The 13,711-nt window shown below is 34.4% G+C and overlaps 1 protein-coding gene across 1 annotated transcript; it reads right to left on the minus strand.

Annotated features, from left to right (window-relative positions):
- Positions 1-980: 980 nt before the first annotated feature.
- Positions 981-12,872, minus strand: LOC115444850 (6-phosphogluconate dehydrogenase, decarboxylating). Its single transcript, XM_030170790.2, has 12 exons — positions 12,711-12,872; positions 12,006-12,117; positions 11,637-11,751; positions 10,580-10,731; positions 10,384-10,476; positions 6,189-6,339; positions 5,230-5,340; positions 5,011-5,154; positions 4,559-4,713; positions 4,099-4,188; positions 2,322-2,522; positions 981-1,913 (listed from the first exon to the last, which is right to left on the minus strand). The coding sequence occupies exons 1-12, from the start codon at positions 12,716-12,718 to the stop codon at positions 1,794-1,796; spliced, it is 1,452 nt and encodes a 483-aa protein (XP_030026650.1). The 5' UTR covers positions 12,719-12,872; the 3' UTR covers positions 981-1,793.
- Positions 12,873-13,711: the final 839 nt, after the last annotated feature.

The raw sequence follows: 13,711 nt of genomic DNA on the forward strand, positions 1-13,711 counted from the left end.
AGGTGAAGAGCATGGGCATGCAGGAGAATCAACCAGCCTAAATGAGAATAGCTTACCCTTAAAATTACCATGGCCGGTAAGTAATTGCGATACACAGTTATCTATTTCCAACCAAGTTTTAGTTAGGCGATCGCGAACGCACGGAAAGTATTTATATAAATGACGCTCTTTCGAAGACGAGTCCCACCTACATTGCCATTCATTTAATAACTCATTGTGTACATCAGTGTGCGGTTTAGATAGTCTATTGATTCTTAAGAGCTCGCGAGACGTAAGAAACTTTTTATCCATATCCTCTCTGGTTGAGTAATACATAGCGACGCGACGCTGTACCTCCAAATCGACAGGGAGTACACCCGCGAGGACAGGCAAAGCCTCTGTACTAACAGTTCTATACGTCTTGCACAAGAATATCAACGCCAATCATTGACTCTGGAGCAGTTTCCTGCGTACAGCACCGATAGTTGCCCTATCGGCCCATACAGGTGATCCGTATGTAATGCAGGCTACGTCGCTCCATAAATGAGCGTAGTGAAAGACAGTCCCCACGTAGAAGTTGATATCCTTGTCAAGGCGTAAAATTTACGTTTTGATTTTTCCCCGACGTTTTTTATATGTTCCAGAAAGGAAACATTTCTTTCTAAAATCAAACCTAAATAACACACCGATTCTTTCCTTTTTACATATATTCTATATGTATACCTTTCTTTTGTTATAAAGAAGACCGGTTGGATAGACCGGATTAGCCGTACGGCTTCCTAACAGATTTATTTATGAAATATCTCCCTTTAAAAAGTTTCTGATTTTAAATTATATAAAAGCAAGATAAATAATTTAAATGGCTACTTTTACCAAGGATTTCGGCGTATAATGCTTTGCTTCACTACTTAGCGCGCACTTTTAAAAAACTTGCATGTATATTGCTATAAAGCACACAAAAATTAAATATCTCCCAAAGGTTATTAAAATAAACAACGAAATAAATACGAAAATATATTTGTAAAAGTTCAAAAATACATATTACTGTGTATAAACTTCACAACACTAACTGTAAAACGTGTAACACATACAATGTATGACATATAAAAATAATTTGGAATAATTTATGTTCAACATCCACAGTAATTAACATTATCACAAATTTTAAATGCCTTTACAGCATGGAATGTCACAATTCACAAACTACATGAAAAATCCCTAGGAAATGTAGACTATTAGTATTATAATAACGCGTACTAGGCGAGGCGAAAAACATTACAAAATTAGTACACCTATTCTTGAATACCATACCCAGTGCGACCCATGTAGACCATAATAACTTACACACAAATCTAATATGCATCATTTAATAATCTTAATTTAAAATTTAAACCAAAGCTAACCTTAGTAAAAAGTTAAAATTGTATACTTTTTAAACTTGTTGATTCACTAGCCCATTATGTTCATACTTAATTAAAACAGGAAAATCAACAGCCTCAACAAAAACATTATCGTTACGAAAGCTTATTTAATGTACATATTGTAGCTCTGTTTTAAGAGCCTCTCAACAATATTCAAGCAAATAACTGCCAGTTAATGCATAACACCCTGCAACCACATTTCAATAAAGCCATTCTAAATGATATACCATTATAATAAATGAACATTGTCACTGGTGAAAAGGCTAGGCGCCACCGCTATTTGTAGGTGTTGCCAACATTAATTTACATGAACAGTATTTGTGCGATACCACACATCTACTCGGACATTGTAAAACGGACAAAGTTGAGGTGCGAGCTGTGCATCGGTCGCTTCTAGTTGTTGTACGTGGAAGCCGACACGTTACCTCCGAGGCCAGTCCAGTTGGTGTGAATGAATTCGCCGGGCTTGCTTAGCAGCTCATAAGTATGGGCGCCGAAATAGTCCCGTTGTGCCTGAAATTAATGTTTAATTTTATTCATATTATACAAAACGTTACTACCATGACTCGGGCAGAGTACAATTAAATACTCGCAAACCACTGATGCTTAATCTAGGCACCCGGATACGTTCATATCTGGAGGCTACTTCTCGATAAAACATTTTAAGTTCCATCTTGTGACTACTTGTGCATGATATTATCAAGTACTATTAAACTTTGTATGAATTATCCATGTGCAAAATGACCTCTATTGACTTACTTTCGTGGACAATATTTCTTATTTAATACTATATTACTGTAATATAAATATGCAACAAAACCGAAAAGTTTAGTAGCAGCAAAGCATAAATTGTAATAGAATATATAATATTAATATCATGATGGGCCCTACTCTCGTAACCAAGGCAACATTAAACCATACCTGCAGGAGGTTAGCCGGCAGTACGGCGGATCTGTAGCCGTCATAGAAGGACAGCGCGGCGGCGAAGGCGGGCGCCGGGACGCCCACCAGCGCCGCCTGCGCCACCACCTGCCGCAGCGACCCTTGCGCCGCGCTGATACGCTCACTGAAGTAAGGATCCAGCAGCAAGTTTGTTAGCTGAGGGTTCTTCGAGTAAGCGTCCTAGAAAAGGAGCAATCGCCAAATATTAAAATCCTGCCATGATTTTGTTTTCTACCGTTGTATAATCGGACAGATTGAGAAAATTACAGCCAATTTCTTCATGAACTGGAGAATAGCTAAAGGGAAACGCATAAAAATTACCTGGATATGAAAGTTACTAAAATAGGAGGCCGCCAGCAGCAAGCCACGCAATCTGTATCGGCGTGACGAGTTTGGTGTCTATTACACAATGTATACGCCTTATTCAAAGATGTTTGCGGTAATTTTTAATTCCATATAACATTTTAATTTTCTGTCGTTTGATTACGCATTTGACTTAAATCTTTTTTAATTATTTTTTTTTTTAATTAATTTTAGCAACCTATTTCGTATTAAAATTGGTTCCGCCTCGTACGTGCCAGTTCTGAGCCCATCATTAACACCTTGACTGAGCGTGTTTTGATTATAACAGTGCAACGCCAATTCAGCACCACACCCTGGGCATGTTTAGTTAAGCGTTATCAACCCAGTCCCTTAAAAAAAATAAGTTTATCTACTATCAAGTTTATCGTACGTAGTACATGCACTTTTGTAATTTTGGAAACGAAACAACATCAGCTCGAACCTATATTGTACACAACCGGCATGACGTCTTACACGTAACGGTTATAGCAAATATAAATATACATATAAGCATGACGCTCAAAAATATCAATGATACTACTTAAAATCCGTCCGAAATCAATCAGATAATGCGTGCAGATTACGAAAAAACAAATCACGTATCGAGCATGAGACTTCACATCAGCAAAAGTCGCATACTGACTGACACGAGCTCCGATAAGCCAGGTTATGTGACCAGTTTATCGGGGTCCATGACACGCCAAAACAAAAACTTATAACAGGTGAACGCGGCTTTCGATTTTAAACATTATCTGCAGACTATTACGGTACAGAATAGCTGATTTAAAATATAAGAAAATTTTCAACATGACTTTATTTAAGCTATATTTTTCTTACCTTATACTAAACATGATGGCATCACATACTTGTAATTAGAGATATTACTTAAGTATATACATTATGTATTATACCTAACAAGATAAGAATACAATTCAATAATTCCCGTCCGTGTTAAAATCGATGGTGTTAAATTTCGTTAAAAATGTTTATTATTTCCCAAATCGACTTGAGTTTCAAATAGTTTAATTGGGTACTTATAAAAAAAATGGTATTCTATTGATTAGGCGTGGCGGTGGCGTAGATGTATGACGGCACGACGCAGTGCCGAGGTCTCGGGTTAGATTGCGGGGTGGAGCAAAGTGAAATAGGTTTTTTCTACTCAGAATAAGCTCAAAGTCTGCAATATGTATAATATGTACAAATAGGCTCGCCCCCTTTTACATCATGGCATCGAATACGCACGGCGAAATGTTATATAGGGCTTATATAATTGCTCATCTTCCTATCCCTTTACGGATAAAATGCATAAAGGTGTGTATCCAAAGACTGCATTATGTAATTATTATGGTAATGCACTGATTTAGAAAATAAAATTCATAATAATATTTTACCTAAATGAAAATCCATATATTACCTTGATGTTGCCCAGGAAAGCACTTCTGATGATGCAACCACCGCGCCACATCAAAGCCACACTACCGTAGTTCAAATTCCACTTATTCACCTATAAAACAAATGTATAATAATTATATACCTAATATAAAGTAATTACAAAAATACATAACAACATCAGATATATCAGAGTTGAAAGTTATGATAAAACACAAATGAATACTTCAAATTATCATAGATAATATAATATACTGATGTATGTATTAATAGATATAGCGAAAGAATGAGTCAGCAATTTTACAAAACTAAAGGAAATTTGTAATTATTTTTTATTTCAATATAATATGTATTTTGTTCTATATACTAGCACATAAAATTTATAATACGCGCAACTCAACTCTACAATGAGTTATGATATTTAAAAATGATGTGAAGGTGATCTACTATAGAAAGTGGCACATAAGTTCAAGAAAGACATTCACCTTGGCGGCTTCACGAAGTAACATAAATCCTTGTGCGTAAGATATAAGCTTGCTAGCGTACAGCGCCTTGTTCAGATGATCCAAAAATTCCTTTGTGTTGCCAGAAAATTTGTATGAAGGCCCCGGCAGTATAGCGCTCGCTTTGCTTCTCTCATCTGTAAAGTTATATTTTATTTAATATTGTTATGGTATATGCACGATATTACAAATAAAACGTATTTGAAACTTACATGTTTCAGTTTACCTCATTATGTGGACCTAAATCGAATTTAATATTGAAACACTTTCATAGCCTTCTATTCAAGAAAAATAGCATATTGAAAAGTATGTTATATTTTTTCTACAATGATTATGAAATTATACAGATGAACAGTTATACCATTGTATTTATACACACCAATATACACCTTGTGTACATATATATATCACAAAATAAAGCATAATTCATTCACCTTTGAGAGCAGACAAACAGCGTGCGAACACAGCTTCTCCGATTAGAGTGACGGGAACCCCGTATTCCAGAGCACTGATTCCTGTCCATTTCCCGGTGCCCTTTTGTCCAGCAGTATCCTTGATTTTAGGCAAGAGGTAATTTCCTGCACAATATAGTTAAATTAAATAGGAACCATTAACAAATTCTAGTTTTTTTAAATTGTTCTGTGTATACTGACCATCAGTGTCCTTGTATTTGAGAATGTCTCTGGTGATTTCAATGAGGAATGAATCCAGATCTCCTTTGTTCCAATTATCAAACACTTGCGCCATCTCTTCTTGTTTTAATCCTACAATAACAATAATAAACAGTAAAGCAGTGTCCCACAGATCATAGTATGGTGTGTTGTATTTCAGTCATTTTTTTTTTTATTGTTTTGAATGACGAGACAAGCTTAATGTTAGGAAAAAATTCTGTACAAGAAGCATCATCAGTGAGATTTTTCAATATCCCGAATTAAAATAAAAGACCTTCATTGACAATATAATATAGTGCTTCATCATGTGCCCTTTAGTGACAACCTGATGAGCATCATTATACCAATATTAATTGCACTCAAAACTCAACCATGCCACTTTTCACATGTGACTCACATTCGTATAACGAAAGGAAACAATGAAATTATGAATGGCTCGACGTTGCGCGCGTAGCTTCCTCTTCAGTATCAAAGGGCATTAGGTTATGCCAAAATCAATAAACATGGCCAGAACCAAGTAAGGTGGTTTGCCGTGTTTGATTTTGTACTTTATTTAATTTGAACCAGAAAATAATACGAAATAAATTCTTCTATTAAATCAGCATCAAAATTGATTGAAAGATAAACCAATTATTAATATTTGAAATATTGTTCTGAACAAACATAAGGGGCATGATGGGGTCATTGCGCTGTCTCGTTCTCATGCATGCTGACGTCACATTACAGTTTGCTATTCCTGTTATTTGACAGCTACCACTTCCAATACCTTTCAAAGCTTTATTACCTTTATTGCACTGATTTAAAAAAAATCTTTTTCATTCATTAAAAAAAATCATTTCTGATAAATGTATTAAAAAAAAGTAGACACTCGCCCTATTATTAAAGAAATTTCTCACACTAAACCTTGACACCAAAATAACGATGTAACATATCATACTTACCAGCAACATCTCGCATCAGATGGTAAGCTTCGCAAATGAGCTGCATATCTCCATACTCAATACCATTGTGGACCATTTTGACGAAATGACCAGCGCCATCATCACCCACCCAATCACAGCACGGCTCTTTATTCGCCTTAGCACTAATGGCCTGTAAAAATATGATCATAGTGAAGCAATCTTTACTATTCTCTATGTTCATGTATGTCTTGCGGTTTTTGTATAGTTATGCAATACAATGTGTTGGAGATTGTAACCTTCGTCGTGACTTATTATTTTTTATATGTTCTATTTTTAGAACTAATTGTATTTTGTTTGCCATAGTTACTTCTCTTTAGTCCGAAATAAACACTCGTGTCAATAACATCTTTTTACTAACTTTATTTAATTACTAAGAACATATAACATATTTACAACACGTTATCAGCACGAAAGCTTAGTTCTTAGTTTTTTTTTTTTCACGTTATATGGTAAAATAAAGTTGTATATATTTTTTGTGTGACTAGGAAATAGTAATAGTCTGAAAATGTCACATGAATCTGGAGATGTTTCGAGTGTGAAAAATTCCCCGTCGTCGAGCTCATCTTTTACATTTTCATGTTTGAGGATAAAAGATGGATATCCGACTTGGAAGTTCAAGATGCGAAATTACCTTATCCATGAGGATTTATGGGAAACAATTAGTGGATACCGAGATGGAGACACAACCCCTGCCTCTACAAAGGTACGCAAAGACGCAAAGGCATTAGCAAAGATATGCTTATCAGTAGAAGGTGCAGCGATAACCCATATAAGATGTGCGAAAACTGCATCTGAGGCATGGACTTGTTTGCAAAAAGCCTTTGAAGATAAGGGAATAGGACGAAGATTATTTTTGGAGCGTAGACTGTACAGGTTGAGTCTATCAGAGTTCAAAAATATTGAACTATATATTAACGCAGTTATGTCAACCGCACAGGATCTTGCGGATATTGATGTAGTCATAGAGGACAAGTCTATTGCTGCAATACTTTTGGGAGGTCTAACTCCAAGGTATGAACCTCTCATTATGGCTTTAGAAAATTGCAATGTAGACGTGACTACAGAGTTGGTGAAAACAAAACTGCTTAATGAAATGTCCAAAGATGTGGCTACATCATTAGACTCTGTCTTTCATGCGAAGAAGAAGCCTAAGTCAATGAAGAAGAATATAGTTTGTTATGAGTGCAAGACACCTGGACATAAGAGACCAGACTGTCCACAGAGAAACAAGAAGGAGAAAGGCAATGCGGTAAATACCAATGATACGATATTTACAAGTCTTAATACTTCTGGAAACCCAAGAAAGGACATAATTTATGTAGATTCAGGTTGTACTAGACACATGACTTCTAGACGGGACTGGTTTCAGAATATCTCGATACAGAATCAAGGTGCTGATACTGTCGCAAATGGAGAACAGATTAAGTGCTGCGGAATTGGAAATATTTCAATAAACACGCCCGAGAACGTGGTCAACAATATTAGTGATGTTGCTTATATACCAGATTTGAAAGCTAGTTTGTTATCTGTATATAAAACTGTTGAAAAGGGTTTTATTTGTGTTTTTGATAAAAATGGATGTAACTTTTATAAATCTGATACTTTTAATTTTACAGGTGAATCTGTTGCTCATGCCTCGCCCTGTGGTGGACTGTACGTTTTAGATGGTACTGTAAATGTTTCCGAGAATGTGGCGGATAATTTTTGACACAAGATGTGCACTCTGGCTGTCAGGATAGTTATCAAATTTGGCATAAGAGGTTAGGACATTTGTGTCGTATAGGCATGAACCAACTGAAAAATCACAAGGTAGGTATAAAGTATACAGGAGTAGATAAAACTAGTTGTATCGCTTGCGTGGAAGGTAAACAAGCAAGAAAACCTTTCAAAAGGTTAGCGTTTAATAGGGCTACTTCCCCTTGGAACTGATCCATATGGATTTGATGGGACCGGTGTCTACAACTTCTTTTCAAGGAAATAGATATATGTTGACAATAGTAGACGATTATACGCGAAAAGTGTTTGCTTATTTTATTTCTTCTAAAACAGAAGTCAAAGATATATTTTGTGTGTTTCAATGTTTTGTTGAAAATCAGTTAGATAAAACAATTAAAGCAATTAGGACTGATGGAGGTAAGGAGTTCGTGAATAAAGAGTTTGTTGATTATCTTGCTTCAAAAGGTATAGAACATCAAACAACGACGCCTTATAGTCCTCAGCAAGTTGGAGTAGCGGAACGCACCCATCGTTCGGTTACAGAAAAGGCAAGAACGTTGCTAGCTGAAAGTTCACTACCGAAAGCATTCTGGGAAGATGCATTCCAAGTTGCCATTTACCTTAAGAATAGGTCTCCTCATCGAGCCTTAGGTGGACAAATTCCTTATGACAAATGGTATGGACGAAAAGGTGATCTTAGCCATCTAAAAGTATTTGGTTGTAGAGCTCTAGTCCATATACCTTCGTGTCACAGGAAGAAATTAGATGTCAAGGCACAGGAAGCAATTTTCGTCGGTTATTCTGAAAATCCAGGCACTTATATTTTTAGGGACCCTGCTAACCCACGCAAAGTTATTATATCCAGAGATGCAACCTTTTTTGAAAATTGCTTTACAGCGCTAAAGCAGAAGCAATCTGTCGCACAGTCAGAATCTATATTGTTATTTGATGAGCAAAAAGAGATTGATTCTGAGTTTGATCATGACTGTCAATTCTATGACTGTGATGAGAGTATCAGCCCGGCGGCTGAAGCAACTTTACCAGTAAATCTAGAAAGTGCAAAGAGTCAGTGACTCTGGAAGAGCGAGAGTCTCTCAGTGACTTAAGGATGCCTAGTGTGGAAAAAGAGACAGCGAATTTGGAACAGGAATCGCACCCTGAGCGCAGATACTCTTCCAGAGACAGAAAACCAACAATTTTTTATAAAGCTTACAATACGTCAATGGTAGATTCTAATGAACCTACGACATATTACAAAGCTACTCATGCCGATGATGCTGATAAGTGGCACCATAATATGGCTGGTGAGTATAGTTCTTTAATGAAACTCCATACATGGAATTTAGTAGATAAGCCTAAAAAAAAGTTATGCCATGTAAATGGATTTACAAAATTAAACTACCAAACTCTATGGTAAAGAACTTATGATATTGGGAATTTTGTTGATGACATAATAGTCTTCTTTAAATCTAATTTGACATTTGACACTGTCAAGAATTTGAATTTTTGAGAAGATTTGTCGAGATATTTTTCATTAAAAGATCTCTGAATTATATTCTTTCTATATTAGAAAAGTTTAATATGAAGGAGTGTAAGACCGTGGATACTCCATTAGTTTAAAATAATATGGCAAGAAGAACGGATGGTCAAGTCATAAGAATGAAGAACCATTTAAAGGGTTTTTGTGACGCAGACTGGGCAAACTGTCCAATCGACAGAAGGTCATACACCGGTTATGTTTACAAGTTAAGTGGAGGTCCAGTATCATGGGAATCCAAGAAGCAACCTACTGTTGCGTTAAGTTCGGCCGAGTCAGAATATATGGCATTAGCGTCTGCCACGAAGGAAGCGTGTTACTTACGTCGGTTTATATACGAGATAACAGGTATACTTTGTTCAGTTAACTTAGCTTCTGACAGCCAAAGTGCCATTAATCTTGTTCGAAATCCTGTACACCACAGCAGGACGAAGCATATAGATACTAGGTTTCACTTTATTAGGGAAAAGGTATCTAATAATATTGTTAAGTTAGAATATATAAAAAGTAACGATATGCCTGCTGATGTACTAACGAAGGCCCTCGGACCTCTAGCACACAAACGATGTGTAGTTAACTTAGGTTTAGAACCTTAATTATTTTATTTGTTTTGTTTCTGTCACAACTGCGATTAAGGGCGGCTGTTGGAGATTGTAACCTTCGTCGTGACTTATTATTTTTTATATGTTCTATTTTTAGAACTAATTGTATTTTGTTTGCCATAGTTACTTCTCTTTAGTCCGAAATAAACACTCGTGTCAATAACATCTTTTTACTAACTTTATTTAATTACTAAGAACATATAACATATTTACAACACAATGCCCCTCCATGCTCTGGATAATCTTATCTCTTGCAAGGGGTAATTTGCATTGAACTGCTATATTATTAATTCAAATGCCGATATATTGAACAACAAACCTGGAATATCGGTTTAATATGTGGCCATGCAGCTTCGTGGCCACCCGGCATCAGAGAGGGCCCATATCTGGCACCAATTTCACCGCCACTTACCTGCAAAATAATAAAAAAAAATATAGTACATAAATAAAATGAATAAGTTATAGAATTTGCAACATTACATTAAAAAGTCTAAATAATGTAATGTCTTACTTACACCCATGCCAACATAATAAATCCCGGTGGGTGCCAATTCCTTGCACCACTTTTGCGTGTCCAAGTATTGTGAATTACCACCATCAATGATGATATCGCCTTTCTCTAGGAGTGGTATCAATTTTTTCACAAATTCATCCACAGCAAAACCAGCTGAAAAACCGTTCATTGTTAAAAAATGATATTTTTATGTCAAATGTGTTTTTAAGCATAATTACTATTATTACAAATGCGAAAATTTATAAACATGTTTGTATGCTTAATAAAACTAACAAGAGAAACCATTGACTACTTTTGGATGAAATTTGGCATACAGACAGAACATGTCTTGCTTTAATATAGACAAATTTTTATAAACGAAAAATACACTGTACAACTTTTATTCTGACAAAATCCAAAGGTGTAATATTTTGTAAAAAAATATAGTTTAAAAATAACGATCTTGTAAAATAATTCACAAATAATGTGCTTACTAATTGTATTTATAATGTAATATATAGACTATTTTCACCTCTTCAGTAGTAAAATGAAATAGTTATACATATTTAATACACACAAGATATTTTACTGTACTATGATACTTAAAATACTTTGTAATTAAAATCCTACCAATGTTATACAGTGTCATTTTGTCATAATATATGACATACAAAAGTGAATGAGTGAATAATGAAAACTTAAATAACAAATATTTTCACCAAAAATCCCAATTTAACTTTTCTGATTGTTTTGTAGTTTAGTGTGAATACGACAAGTGTGGGAGTTATTTTTCTGACTGAAAGTATAACATAACTGCTATGACGAAGTCTCATATAGTAGTGGTAGAGTCATTAGGATGTGTAAAATTAAAATTACTTTTATTGATACTCATTTTATTCCAAACTCACACTCTTTTATTTTACATGTATGGTTAGAATAATGTTTTGTTATTCAACTTTGAACTTGTTATTTTGAAAAAGATATGCATGTGGCTTCATTTTTAATTCTATTTCAAAATGGTCCTGTATTATTAATAGATATTTTGTGAAAAGTAGTGTAGAGATGATAAAATGTTTTACCTTTAACCAGCAGCATTACTTTTCTAGGTTTTTTGAGTTTTGCCACCATATCTTCCAAAGATGTTGCGCCTATAACCTTTGTCCCTTTAGCCTCATTGTCCAAGAATTCTTGCACCTAAAGTAATTATTAAAATATAATATGTATTCATGCGTAAAATTGTATTTTTTTATCATGTTTTCAGAAAAAAATTATAGCCACAATACTTAACATTACAACATTATTTAACTATGTTTAATTTGTCATGGTTTATTTAACTCATAAAAGTGAAAACGTTTTATAAAACAATTTGTTAATTAGCAGTTTATGTAAGGTATCAAAAAATCGCAACAAAGGCTAACTACATCAGAAACATATAACTATAAACCAACCTTCGAAACTGTTCTGTTAAAGGCACAAACCACAAAGCCCTTATCATTCATGTTCAGAATTAAGTTTTGACCCATCACGGCCAGACCAATGAGTGCAATGTCAGCTTTTCCCCTAAAAATATGCAACCATTATGCGATGTTTAACATATTTTTTTTTTATTTCAAGTATTGTCAAAATTGTTAAGGTAATCATAACATCATTAAAAACTTGGAAAGATTCATATTAAATAATATTTCGCAAAGTAATACAGTTACATTTTAATGTTTTACAGATAAGCGTAAAATGAGTAGCGTCAGCAACAGTCAGCACTTCACAATTAAGTAGGTTCACCTTCAAATAACCTTGACTTGAACTTGCTATTCATATTTGGATTGCTCAATGACATTTTTTTTGTAAATAATTGCAAGAATACTTCATGCATTATAAATATAAAATTACTTTCAGCTTTCGAAAAAAATATATGACTGAATACAGTGAAATGGGCACTCTTATTGGCATAACCTCCGTAAAATCATCAAATAAAATAATATAAATATACAAATAGGAACCGCTCAATAAATACAATGATATCTCAATTTTACAGTCCTATAACACATTTAACTTGAGTAATAATAATGACTATGTAAATCAAACCTCTTAGCCGAAAGCAAACTACTTTTTTTAAAAATACGTATTACTTATATTGTTTAATTATTGATACTCACTCAGCCATGATTAGAAGTGCTTATCTGTGTATTTCTATGCGAATACCTTGCGAGATTTTTATACAAAAATATATCGGTGTGATTTAATTCGTAAGCCGATTTGATAACGCTCTGATACTTAGCCAAATACAAAATGAAATGATTTATGATGTAAAATGTAATTATTCGACATATATATGTGGTGTTGCCAATTATTTTTTATTATTAGAATTTTAACCTGAGATTCTGTTAAATTATTTATTGTGGAAACTAAGTAGAGAATAAATAATAAAAAATAATAAGTTAAAGTATACTAATATTAATTATAGTATTTCATAGAATACAATATACGTCGATGGAATACAATTTTTAAGATGAATTAATATTTTATAAAGTAATAAAGATAACAGTTCTAGTTGCCAGTAGCAACTATATCTAATATATAAAATTCTCGTGTCACAATGTTTGTCTCCGTACTCCTCCGAAACGGCTTTACCGATTTTAACCAAATTTTGCATGCATATTCAGTAGGTCTGAGAATCGGCTAACATCTATTTTTCATACCCCTAAGTGTTAAGGGTTGTCCACTCTTAACATTTTTTTTTATAATTCTATACAAATTTTTATTTTTTTATTATGTCGCAATAAAAATACATTCAACCCTAAATTTATACCCTTCTATCACCAACCACTATTTTTTTAAAAAAAAAATGTTAAGGGTGGACAACCCTTAACACTTAGGGGTATGAAAAATAGATCGGGTTAAAATCGGTAAAGTCGTTTCGGAGGAGTACGGAGACAAACATTGTGACACGAGAATTTTATATATTAGATAAAACAAAGTCCCCCGCTGCATCTGTCTGCCTGAACGTGTTAAACTCAAAAACTACCCAACGTATTAAGATGAAATTTGGTATGGAACAGTTTGAGACCCTGGGAAGAACATAGGCTCCCGGGAAACTACTACTTTTATAACGGAAAACTTTAGCCTGAAAAACTTTATAACGCGGGCGGAGCCGCGG

This window comes from Manduca sexta, chromosome 27, assembly GCF_014839805.1.
Source record: "Manduca sexta isolate Smith_Timp_Sample1 chromosome 27, JHU_Msex_v1.0, whole genome shotgun sequence".
NCBI lineage: Eukaryota > Metazoa > Arthropoda > Insecta > Lepidoptera > Sphingidae > Manduca > Manduca sexta.